Source organism: Gopherus flavomarginatus, chromosome 5, assembly GCF_025201925.1.
Source record: "Gopherus flavomarginatus isolate rGopFla2 chromosome 5, rGopFla2.mat.asm, whole genome shotgun sequence".
Classification (NCBI taxonomy): domain Eukaryota; kingdom Metazoa; phylum Chordata; order Testudines; family Testudinidae; genus Gopherus; species Gopherus flavomarginatus.
The window spans coordinates 94,215,115-94,227,973 of record NC_066621.1 but is presented as its reverse complement, the minus strand read 5'-3'; the positions used below and the strand labels follow the sequence as shown (position 1 = coordinate 94,227,973).

At 44.3% G+C, this 12,859-nt stretch overlaps 1 protein-coding gene across 1 annotated transcript in view; it reads right to left on the bottom strand.

Moving 5' to 3' along the window:
• Positions 1 to 1,176: 1,176 nt before the first annotated feature.
• Positions 1,177 to 12,859, bottom strand: part of RGS6 (regulator of G protein signaling 6) — a 492,500-nt gene continuing 480,817 nt past the window's right edge. Inside the window, exon 17 of the mRNA XM_050953554.1 lies at positions 1,177 to 1,306. Coding sequence (XP_050809511.1) covers positions 1,256 to 1,306 — 51 coding nt within the window. The 3' untranslated portion in view covers positions 1,177 to 1,255. The remainder of the gene's footprint in view (positions 1,307 to 12,859) is intronic.

The window sequence follows — 12,859 nt, the reverse complement described above, 5'->3', positions numbered from 1 at the left end:
CTAATGTTATTAGAAATGGCACATCCCAGAGGAATGGCATAGCTGAGAATTAAAGAAAGGACTTGGCAGTGCCCATTACTATTCAAAAAGTGTTCTCTGGTGTCAAAATCCCTGATCCACTCACAACATGCTTCTGCTCCACCCTTGTGTAGCTTTAACCGGGAACTCTCTCCTCTCTGAATTTTCCCCTCAGTTGTAAATCCTGAGTGACCAACTGAGGTCAGCTGAGTTAGCTTTACCTGTATAAATGTGCAGATTTTGGCTCTCTCTGTTTGGAGTGGCTAAAAGTTTTCCCAAAGTGGTTCAGGTCACGCTATTTTCAATTAAATTGAAAAAAAAATGATAAGCATGTAAAAAAAATCTTAAAATAAACAGGAAAGCAAATACAATATAAAACATATCACTATGTGTGTATATATTATACATCTAAAACATTGCCTGGTAACCATGGGGCAGATGCTGATCACGCTAATGTACATGCAGAGTAACTCTGCTGAAGGCAGAGGATTTACACAGAGATCAGCATCTGACTGTATGGGCCAGATCCTCAGCTAGTGTAAATCATTAAAGCTCCACTGACTTCAGCTGAGGATCTGGCCATGTATCTTTGGACATGCTACATGCCCTTGGAAGGACAGCAAGTGAAGAGCTAAAAAGTGCTTTTTCAACCATTGGTTTAAAAGAGGAGAGGAACGAAAGAAAATATAAAGTCAATGAAATTGCTTCCGTCCACAGCAGACATGAATTAGGCATTTTTTGAGCAGGAGAAGCAGCTTCTGGTAGATATTTGATTGGACCCAGATGGTCACCAGAAAGAGAGCAAGTGGCCGTGATGGTGGTGGTATTTACCAGGGAGAGAAGAGATGAAGGGTAAATACTGATCTCGCTCAGCTCTTCTTTCTCTAGGCTATGGTTGGGACTGATTCCTTTCCTCATAAGCTACTAAGCCCTCTGCCTTGTTGACCTTTTGTATACAATGAAGTGTGATCCTTTGAAACCAAGTAGGAACCAAAGTACCTTTATAGAACTCAGTGTCATTACAAAGCTGTACAAGTAAGAAAGTATTGATGTAAACTATGAAAAGAGGAACCTCCGGTGAGCTGATCTCTCCACCTTGTGCTCCTTTGTCTCCCCTTGCTCTCATTCGCACTCTCTTTCACAGTGACCCGTTCTGCCCAAAATGAAACTTCCTCCATGGAGGTGGAGTGCAGCTGTCCTTCAGGGATGTCAGCAACTGCTTGTCCGGCTGATGCTGTCAGGAGGATTGCATCAGGCCTGTGAGGCGCTTGCCTGCCAGAGACTTTCCCTAGAGAAACAAACAAACAGAAGACGAAAGCCAAGCTGTGAGTGAAGCTGCTGCAAGTAAAACAGACCAGCCTGCTCAATCAGCTGGGCCATGACTGAGCATGAAGGGCAGGAGACTGAAATAGTTGAACAGGTGCAGATGCAGCTGAGTGCAGGGGATAAGTGCTTGCCTCTTAAGGGTGGTGACGGGAGCATGTGGTTTCCTACCCATGCCAATGCTTACACAGGGGCAGTAAATCGCATGTAACGAACTCTTGGTATTTCAACCCCTCTGTGCCTCAGGTACCTCATCTTGCAATGGAATAATGAACATAGGTCATACTTACAGAATGGGGGGGCTCTATCCTGGGACACAGTGACTCAGAAAAGGATTTGGGGGTCCTGGTGGATACTTAGCTGAACATGAGCTCCCAGTGTGATACTACTGTCAAAAGAGCTAATGTGATCCTGAGATACATAAACAGGGGGCGCCTGAGAAGGGGTGTAGAGGTTATTTTACTTCTGCATTAAGCACTGTATTAGACTGGTGCTGGCATATTTGTCCAGTTCTCAATTCAAGAAAGATGTTGATAAACTGGAGAGGGCTCAGAGAAGAACCATGGGAATTATTAAAGGATTAGAAAATATGCCTTATAGTGACAGATTCAAAGAGCTCAGTCTGTTTAGCTTAACAGAGAGAAGATTAAGGGGTGGATTGATTATAGTCTATAAGAATCTACAGGAGGAACAAACATTTAAGAACGGGCTCTTCAGTATAGCAGAGACAGGTACAACACGATCCAATGGCTGGAAGCTGAAGACAGACAAATTCAGACTGGAAATAAAATGTACATTTTTGACAATGAGGGTGATTAACCATTGGGACAACTTAACAAGCGATGTGGTGGGTTCTCCATCACTGGCAATTTTTAAATCAAGATTGGATATTTTTTTACAAACTCTGCTCTAGGGCTTATTATGGGGAAGTTCTCTGGCCTGTGCTATATGGGAGGTCAGACTAGATGATCACAGTGGTCTCTTCTGGCCTTGGCATCTATGAAATGAGGTTCAGCTGAATGTTCAGCAAGATGGGTATCAGCTCAGACACTGAAGTCTGCCCGCTGGCATTAGCTCAGGGGGTTACACTGTAATCTCTTAGTGTCAAGAGAAGGTGAGTGATGGTATGAGAATTAGCCAATGGAAAGCTCATTTCTAGCTCCTTTACTCACACCAAAGAGTACTTATCCATGGGAGTAGACCTATTGAAACCAATAGGGCTAGTCACAAGAGTAAGTGCTGCTCAGTGGAAGTAAAGGCTGCAGAATTGAGCCTATGAGTACTCTGACAGCTTCCTCCCAGCGTGCACTGGGCTGTACTCAGGACATGAGCCACCTGGGCATGTGGCTCAAACTCATATCACACAACCCTGGATACTGATTATCAGTCCAACAGAAATAAATTTAGGATAAACATATTTTAGAGATGTTTTAATCACTCCCTTCCCTTCTACCAACCCCCTTTCTCCACACCTCAGTCATCTCGCACCATGTCTACTGCAAACTCCACCTCTCTGGCTTCCCTGCTTGCTCTCCTCCACGCCATTCAAAACACTAAAGTAATTTTGCTCTCCAGGGCCCCAATACTGCAGAACTGATGTTCGCAGGAACTTTGCCATTGATTTCAATAAGTATACGATTAAGACTCAGATGCCCATGTCACTACCAGATTAGAATCCCTTCATTGGATTCCCCTTGCACCATACGATCCCAGCCCCCGGTCAGTGCATATCAGCCCTACCTTCTTTCTTATGCACCTTCAGAGATGTGTGTGTTAAAGGGACATTGCCAACATTACAGCTAGTCAGGTTTTAAGAATAGGTAACGTGTAATTTCAGATAAGTTCAGCAGCTGCAAAGTCTCTCTGGTCATTTTTTCTTGTGTGACAATAATACTCTCCTATTATAAAAAAAATATTGAAATAAGCTTACAAGGAATAGCAGAGCTCTGCTACCTCTAACAGGTCTTATACTGAGCTTATTTTATGTTACTATATTTAGCCAAAATATCCAATTTTTTTGAAAAGTCTTATTTATTGCTGTTTCAAAGACCCACACAAAGAGCAAAGGGAAACAAATGACACAGTGAAATTGATTACATATAAAATACAGTCAAATTCATAAAGTAAAAAACTGAATAATAAAGAAAAAAAATTTCTCTCTGATCTCTTCCCATTATAGTGTTGTTAGGTATAACTTGTAACAATAGCAGGCTAAAAAAAATTGTAGATAGAGATTTGATTTTATGCAGAGATGTGGCTCTTTAACTATATATTAACTATGCCCACAGGTGGAGTACAATTTACCACCCATCCATATGTTGGCAGATTTTTGTTAAAAAATGTACTGCATATGAACAATGTGTGGTTTGCAACGCTTAATAACTTGGCCCAATCTTGACCCTGGTCTCCACTTCCGGTAGCAAGTAAAGAGAGGGGAGTTGCTGGCTGAGGATGTCCAGAGAAGGAGGAAGAGCTGACAGGCAGTCAGCGAACAGTGTCACAGCTTCAAACAGTGTCACAGCTTCTCTACTGGAAGAAGGGCATCCAGTCCCCCATCCCCATGTTACTTCTATATTTAATAGTCCAGTTTGGGGTGAGGAGTAAATGGGGGGTTCCCCCCCTCAATGCTGATTTTAATGTTTGCATGTTTAAATTGTTCCCAGGGCCAGGCTGCTCAGAGGGAATGGGTCAGCTGACAGCAGAGTAAGGGCAGAAGGGTTGCATGGTCTCATGGAGAGCAGAGAATGAGTCTGAAAATGGAGATTGGGGCCCCATCCCCACAGCTGTTAAAGCAGCAGAAGGGGTAACTGATAGGTGAAATATTGGTGACGTGAGAGGGTGACCAGAGCAAGTGTAAAAAATCGAGATGGGGGTTGGGGGTAATAGGAGCCTATATAAGAAAAAGCCCCCAAATTGGGACTGTCCCTGTAAATCAGGACATCTGGTCACCGTAGTGACCAGCTAGCAGGGGTTAGGCCTTTGAATCAGGACAGGGATTGTTGCCAAGAAGCTATTCCTTCCTCTGCCACAGGCTCTCACCATCTGCTTCTGCTCTTCCTAGGCAAAGGCAGGACACTCATCTCTGCACTCCTTTGCAGCCTTTTGGTAAAGGTATTGGCCTGGTAGCTAGGAGATCTATGTTCCCAGCTCTGCTACAGACTTCTTGTGTGTGAACTTGGACATTTCACTTAATCTCTCTGCCCCTTAGAGTTCTGGAAGGATAAATTTGTCAATAAACTGGTAGAGATTGAGATAGTGTGGAGCTGAGGCTCAGATAAAGAGATACAAGGTGTTTTATAAAACACTAAAAGAATCTATGCCCATTTTGCAAAATACGAAATTTCAAAAGATGATGCCAAATCAATGGTCACATATATATTCGTTGTGAAGCTAGAATGGGGGAGGGGATCACAGGAGTACCTAGACAATTTGATTTTGTATATTTTTGGCAATGGGTAGAGAAGGGCCTCTAGGTGAAAATTTCAGCTCTGAAACCAAAGAGCCCCAGTGTTTGGGTGGATTTAGGTGCAGGGTTGTGGTTCAGCCCACTACAGAGATAGGTCCCAGGCACAAAGCTTGGATCTGGACCTGACCACCTGCAAAGCTGGAAGGGTTTGATTTAGCCTTTTCTCTTTATACAGGTCTTTCTTTTCCTTTTACATTTTGAAAACTAAATATTGTGAGGAAAAACTACGCAAATTTCCTGTGGTTAATACAAATAACAGGGGAGTAAAATTCACAGATAAAAATACTGGGCCACATGCTTAGCAGGTGTAAATCAAGGTAACTCCATTTACTTCGGTGGAGCAATGTTGACTCACACCAGCTGAGGATCTGACTCTCTGTATTTATGTTTCCTTTGTAATCCCTTCATTGCTTTATACTCCCAAAGTCCTCCACGGAAAGACATAAATCCACAAAATGTTGCTGCGTGTGGTGCTTTGCATGTGGAGTTAGCTGAGAGAGCTGAAATAAAAGACATAGTGTTGTACAGTTCCTTAGTGGCTATGCACCTGGTCATCCTCGGGAGAGCGAGTTAGTCCTGCATTTTGACACAACATTCCTTCCAAATCCAGCTCTTTCTGGTTGGCCATAAGCCACATGCCAGTTTTTCAAAAAGTGCCTCAACATTTGTTAGCACCATCGCTTTCACATGCAAATGACAGAATGTCTGTACCTGGAACAGAAGGCGGTAGTGGTGCCTCAGGAAAGGCAGGGTGGGCACTCTCCTCCCTGATTTAAAAGAGATGCAATATGACTGTGACGGAGTAGTCTGTCCCATTAAGTGCAGTGGTGCCTAGGGAGCAGTGCTCCTCTATCATGTGGCATGGCCCTTTAAAATTTTGAAAGGTCTGTTATATGTAAGGATCTAGGCGATATTGACAGAGAGGAAATGGTCACAATACCATTTTTCTCCAGTCCTGATGCCGTAGACAGCGACCTTACACAGGCTCTCCAGCATGGTTTGGTGCTGCTCTGCTACCCTGGCCAGCTGCCGATCCCTCTGTTTTTGTTGTGTCGTCCAGATTTGCCAGAGGACTGCCAGGATCTGTTTGGATGACTCTGCTTTCTCCAGCAACTGGCATGGGAATGCCAGAGATCACATCTATGCCCCAATACATCAGCTTGGGAGAGGAGACCTTCTTCCAGCATTTCTGCTCCATTCTTCAACTGCAACTGTTCACAGTCATCCGGGATCGGAGAGAGTCCCAGCTCCCCTTGTTACTATCACCAAGTGGACATGGGGAGCTGCCCTCAAGTATGCCCCCTCCTGGCCCTGCAGGTGCATTGCCCTCAGCACTCACTAGGTTCTTTCAATCAATCACCCAGATCAGATTAGTTCAAAACATATATCCCTTTCATAGGGTGTGGCTTATTACCTCTCTCTGCAGAGTGTTACTCACTTAGTTGCTCAAGTTAACACCCACTCTGGCGCCATATAAGAGTCATGATAGATTTTTTTGCTCCAGTTCGGGAAGACCCAGCCCTCCTTCCAGAGCTGGGTTGTACTTCAGTCAGTCACTCACTCTTAAGACAGGAGTCCCCAATGCTCTTCCTTGGAGCTGGGTTATGATTTCAACCATCTGTAGGGCCTTAGGTAGCTTCTCTTGCAGTTGGCCCCTTCCCCCAGCTGGTCCCCAGGATCACAAGAGTCAGCAGGTCAGTCCTCTCCTGCTGCAAGGGTGGAGACAGCATATAATCTCGTCCCCTTCCTTAATGCTTATCCCAACTGTCTGAGAACAGGGGGCTTTGCTTTGCCCATTCTGCAAAGCTCCTGGTTCTGGGCCCATAAACAAACAGTGATGGGATTTCCTCCCAAGCACCACTTATTCCCAGGTGCAGTTCCTCTCTACACTGTCTCATAAGTCCTTGTATATATTGGAGTTGCAGCTAGCAAGGGATGTGAAGGGTAACAAGAAGGGTTTCCTCAGGTATGTTAACAAGAAGAAGAAGGGCAGAGAGAGTGTGGGACTTTTACTGAATGGGGGAGGCAACCTAGTGACAGATGATGTGGACAAAGCTGAAGTACTCAATACTTTTTTTGCCTTCTGTGATGAGATAACTGGTTCTGTGGATATGTGGAAAGCAGTGAACATGATATACCTTGACTTTAGCAAAGCTTTTGATATGGTCTCCCATAGTATTCTTAACAACAAGTTAAAGTATGGATTAGATGAATGGACTGTAAGGTGGATAGAAAGCTCGCTAGATCGTTGGGCTCAACGGGTAGTGATCAATGACTCGATGTCTAGTTGGCAGGTGGTATCAAGCGGAATGCCCCAGGGGTCAGTCCTGGGGCTGGTTTTGTTCAACATCTTCATTAATGATCTGGAGGATGGCGTAGACTGCGCCCTCAGCAAGTTTGCAGATGACACTAAGCTGGGGGGAGAAGTAGATACACTGGAGGGTAGGGCTAGGGTCCAGAGTCACCTAGACAAATTGGAGGATTGGGCCAAAAGAAATCTGATGAGGTTCAACAAGGACACGTGCAGAGTCCTGCACTTCAGACAGAAGAATCCCATGCACCACTACAGGCTGGAGACCAGCTGGCTAAGCGACAGTTCTGCAGAAAAGGACTTGGGGATTACAGTGGACAAGAAGCTGAATATGAGTCAACAGTATGCCCTTGTTGCCAAAAAGTCTAACTGTATATTGGGCTGCATTAGTAGGAGCATTGCCAGTGGATCGAGGGAAGTGATTATTCCCCTCTATTTGACACTGGTGAGGCCACATCTGGAGTATTGCATCCAGTTTTGGGCCCCCTACTACAGAAAGGATGTGGAAAATTGGAGAGAGTCCAGTGGAGGGCAACATAAATTATTAGGGGGCTGGTGCACATGACTTATGAGGAGAAGCTGAGGGAACTGGGCTTATTTAGTCTGCAGAAGAGAAGAGTTTGGGGGGATTTGATAGCTGCCTTCAACTATCTGAAGTGGGGTGTGACATTGCACTCCATATGCCTTGAAAATATGCTTGTGAATATGATGTAACTGGATTATGCTTTATGCAAAAGGTCTCTTGTAAGGTATCATTATAAAGACTATAAACTACTGAGTGTGTTCTTCCTATTTGTTTGCATACATTATTTCTATGTCTGGAGTTAAGAGAATAAGATGCAAACTTGTATACTCTTGTAAACATATTTAGTGGAAGCCATTAAGGGTGCTTCAGAATCAGTGAACTGTGAATGGGTTTACCTCCAAGCTTTCCTGTGTATGTGTGGGCCAGCCCATGGGTAATGAAGAATGAGGTCTCACAGGACATGTCCATGTTACAGAATACTGGAATCCATCTTAAATCTGGTACTTTTCCATTTAAAAGGAGGGGTGGGGACCCAGAGAGACAAAAGATTCCTGCTTTGTGCCAAAGCTATTAAACGGGGTGGAACAGGACAAAGGGGGGTGGCCCTGGCTTACCACCTAAGATGTCTGCTGGAACTAACAAGGACTCTACCAGGGAAAAGGATTGGCCCCAGACTAGGAAGGAGTCTACGCTGTGAAAGAAGCTTGTTGGAACATCTCTGAGGGTGAGATATTACCTGTAATCAGTTTCTTAATGTATTAGGTTAAGACTTGCATGTTTTTGCTTTATTTTGCATGGTGACTTACTTTGTTCTGTCTGTTATTAATTGAAACCATTTAAATCCTACTTTTTGTACTTGATAAAAATCACTTTTGTTTATTAATGAACCCAGAGTAAGTGATTAATACCTAGGGGAGCAAACAGCTGTGCATATCTCTCTATCAGTGATAGAGAGGGAGAACAATTTATGAATTTAGTCTGTATAAGCTTTATACGGAGTAATACAGATTTATTTGGGGGCTGGGTCCCATTGGGAACTGGATGTCTGGGTGCTGGAGTGGTAACCTGCTGAGCTGTTTTCTGTAAAAGTCTGCAGTTTGGGGGCGTGGCCCAAACCCCGAGTCTGTATTGCAACAAGCCAGTGTGTTTGGCTCAATAAGGCAGGGTTCTGGCAGTCTCAAGCTGGCGGGCAAAACGGGCTCAGAGGTAATTTCGGCACATCAGCTGACAGTTCCAAGGGGACTTTCTGTGACTGAACCCATCACAGGTGGTTCCACAGAGGATGGAGCTAGGCTGTTCTCAGTGGTGGCAGATGATAGAACAAGAAGCAATCATCTCAAGTTGCAGTGGGAGAGGTCTAGGTTGGATATTAGGAAAAACTATTTCACTAGGAGGGTGGTGAAGCACTGGACTGGGTTACCTAGGGAGGTGGTGGAATCTGCATCCTTAGAGGTTTTTAAGGCCCAGCTTGACAAAGCCCTGGCTAGGCTGATTTATTTGGGGTTGGTCCTGCTTTGAGCAGGGGGTTGGACGAGATGACCTCCTGACGTCTCTTCCAACCTAATTGTGACGAACTGGGAATGTTCTTAATGTTTTCTCTGAATACTGTGTTGGTGCCTCAGTGTCCCCATGGCAGTTCTTAAGTATCTGGCAGAGCAAGGGCCAGTGCACCTAAATGCCTGGCACTCTGTCTTCTAGCAACTGATGGCCTGGGCCCCTCCTCTGCAAAGGTGCCAGCTGAAGGTGTTGGAGACAAAGAGATCAGGTGACCTCCTGGCCCGGGAAAGAGGCTGAGCAGAGAGGAGGGGCTGGAAGGGGTTGTTAGTCTGGAGCTGGCTGAGGGCAGACGTGGGGGTCTGGCTCACTGACCCCCAGAATGGACCCAGCCGAGGGGTCCGGTTCTCTGTACCTACAAGCTCTGTTTTAGACCCTGTTCCTGTCATCGAATAAACCTCTGTTTTACTGGCTGGCTAAGAGTCATGTCTGACTGCGAAGTGGGGGTGCAGGACCCGGTGGCTTCCCCAGGACCTCACTGAGGCAGGCTCGCTGTGGGAAGCGCACGGAGGGGCAGAGGATGCTGAATGCTCCAAGGAGAGACCCAGGCGGTGAAGACATGTGAGCTTCTTGCCCTGAACAAGTCTGCTCCAAGGGAGAGGAGGCTCCCCAAAGTCCTGCCTGGCTTGGTGGGGAGCAGTTCCAGAGCATCGCCCGGTGACTCCGTGACACTAATCTTCTATGATTCTGTATCAGACCTTTCAAAATCTTAAAGGGCCATGTCCTGTGACTGGGCTGGGCTTGGTGGGCCCTAGGCACCACTGCCTTTAAAGAGGCAGTCTATGCTATCACAATGCCATTTTTCTACAAAATTTGCTGTCAGTTTCATAGCCTCACTTTGAGACATCATCAGCCTCCCCTGACAAATGGGATTTCTGAATCCTTCTCACACAAATTCTGTTATTTATGAAGGCAGCGACTGTGGGTGCAAAGCTGAATGCACAGATTGCAGAGTAGGGGGTCTGTGAGTATGGGTTTGTGCTAATTTAATCCCAATATCATGTCCCATCTTTGGGACTTGTCTACTTGAGATGTAGAAGTCAACCAGGAGGAAGACTGGAAGCAGTTAAATTGATCCTCACTTAGGTATGTTAGATCCAAAAAAGTTAAAACCCCAAAGGATATTTTGGGCCAAATCCCACAGTCCTGACTTGGTGAAAATTGCCTTGTTGGGCGCGCTGACTAAGGAGTCCAGGGTTTGGCTGTCTGTGTGGCTATGATGGTAAAATATGACACTCTGGATTTGCACTTTCTTAATAGAAGTTCTAAACAAAATGCATATTTTCTGCCATTTGTATCCATCAAAAGTAAAACCAACCCAACTTCCCTCTTCTCCTGCCATGGTGCTGTTGGCTGGCTTTATACAGTATATGATTTTGATTTCAGCCTATACCCACCAAATAGTGATTGCTGACTGTCAAATACATATGCTGATCCACTTAAGTCAAGGACAAAAGTGGGCACAGTTGTAGGGGCAGACCTTCAACAGGGGCTAAATCTTAGAAACAAACAAAAACCACCAACCAAAAAACCCCACACACCTAAAGTCTTTCAGCAGCAAGATGTTCTTCATTGGTAGTTATAACAGCAACAATCAACTAGCCAGACTTTTCTCACTCAAACACTAAGTTACAGCTTTAGGGGTACTGCTGGAGAGTTTTGGAAAGGAAATGGTGTCAGTTCCTTTTTTCAGCCGTTCTCCTGCAAACAACTGTCCTTCACTGTAGGTGTCAAGAGAGGATCCAGTCCATATCTATTGCAGATGGGGAAGTTACTCCTCAGCTCTGTTTATGGAGCACAATGAGTTTGTTACTCTTGAACGCTACCATTTGCAGTAGTTGCAGTTTTAGAAATAGGGGCAGACTGTGGCTGTGGTGGGGAAGCAGTGTGTAATTTGAAACTGGATTAACCCCAAGGGAATTTTCAGGGAATTCTTAAAAAGGACTTTGGCAATTCATGTTCAGAATCTGACTTTTGACTGTCCAGTCCATTCTACTATTTGATCAGCTGTAGGACTTAGGGATCCAATCCTCTGAGGTGCTGAGCACCCTCAGCTCATGCCACGATCTACTGAAGTGAAGGTTCTCACTATGTCTCAGGAGATGATTATCATCTTGCAGGTTTGGGTCCTAGCTGACCTGCTGCTGAACTAAGATTTAAAATTCTATTAACATTCAGCTTCTTAATGAAGTGTAATACAGTAATTAAGCACAACTGCCACATAGAGGCAAAAAGCCAAATGAAAGCAAACTTTCCATCAGGCTCTCTGCATAAATAGAGAACAGCATTTTTTTCCAGCCTGCTTTAACGGATTGTGTGTCTTTGTGTTATTCCCCATCTTGTACTTTGCTAAAGCTGTAAACAACGGGAATTTGTATACAACACTGAATACAAGTGGCTGCTGTTCTCATAGCTAAGAGATTTGGAGGAAATTGTGAAGTAACTGTCTTCAAAAAAAGAAAGTTTTGTTTTGGCCAGGTTTTGTGATTTCAGAATACTTTAATGTGCTGTGGCCAGCACACAGACACATGCAGACATTATCAAAATCAGCATGCACTAATCAGCAATCAGCATGCACTCTATCAGTTACTTACCTGGGCAGTGTTTATTCTATGGGGAATTTGGTGGTTATGGGATGGCACAGAGGAAGTATATAGGAGGGCTTCCCGCATCTGGACTTTCCTTACCAGACTGACCCAGACTAAATGAGTATAAAGCTACGAGAGTTCCTGTCCACAGTTCCTGCCACCCTCCTTTGACATCAAGTTAGGACTTCAGGAAATTGATTCAGATATAACAGTTGGTTTTCTGCCATCCCCCCGCATACACTCCTTGCTGCCATTTCCCCTGTTTGTTTGATCCCTATGCAAATCACCCTCCAGGAGGGTTGAGACTTGAACTATGAACATTTTCTTTTGGAGGCAAACAAACGGTACTTCAATCAAACCTGGTTTAGGCTTGAACATGACATTTCTCATGTGGTGAAAGATATTCTTGACATTTTGGACTGAAGCAAATCTTAATAAAGTGGCACAGGCACATTAATTGGGTATTGAACAAGAGAGTGTTGCTACCCACCAAACTGTTCCTCGAGAAAGAGATTTTCCAGCACTGTCCATCTTTTCATTGCTAGATTTCTGTATGGATCTTAGGGCAGTTTCATTTTTTAATGTTCTTTTTATTAGACTTTTTCCACAAAAAGACATGTTGCCAACATAAGATAAGAAACAAATTAAGAAAACAGAAGATAAATATGAAAGAAAGTTAAAGAAACCCAATAATGATAAAGTAAAATAACTTAGTTAAACACTAAATCCACACAGACAGTCACATAAATTAAAAACATTTAAATTAGTATACACAAAAGTAATGGACAATACCACCCAAAACATGCCTTACAGAGAATACAAACCAAGCTTTTAACATTAGGTATACAAATAACAGCTCACTTCATTTCCAGCCATGCCAACCACTCCTTACCATTGTGTTCTCAAGAGTTCCTTCCAAAACATTGCAGACTGGACCTCTTATCTGGAGACATTTGACTGTGGTATTCTATCTCACTACTGCTCACAGTTAGTCTAAGCGACTAGTTTACTCCTCTCCAAAATCAAAAGCTTGGGTGTTTGCTCTTTGCCCTCCCTCGACTGCTCCTGGTTGT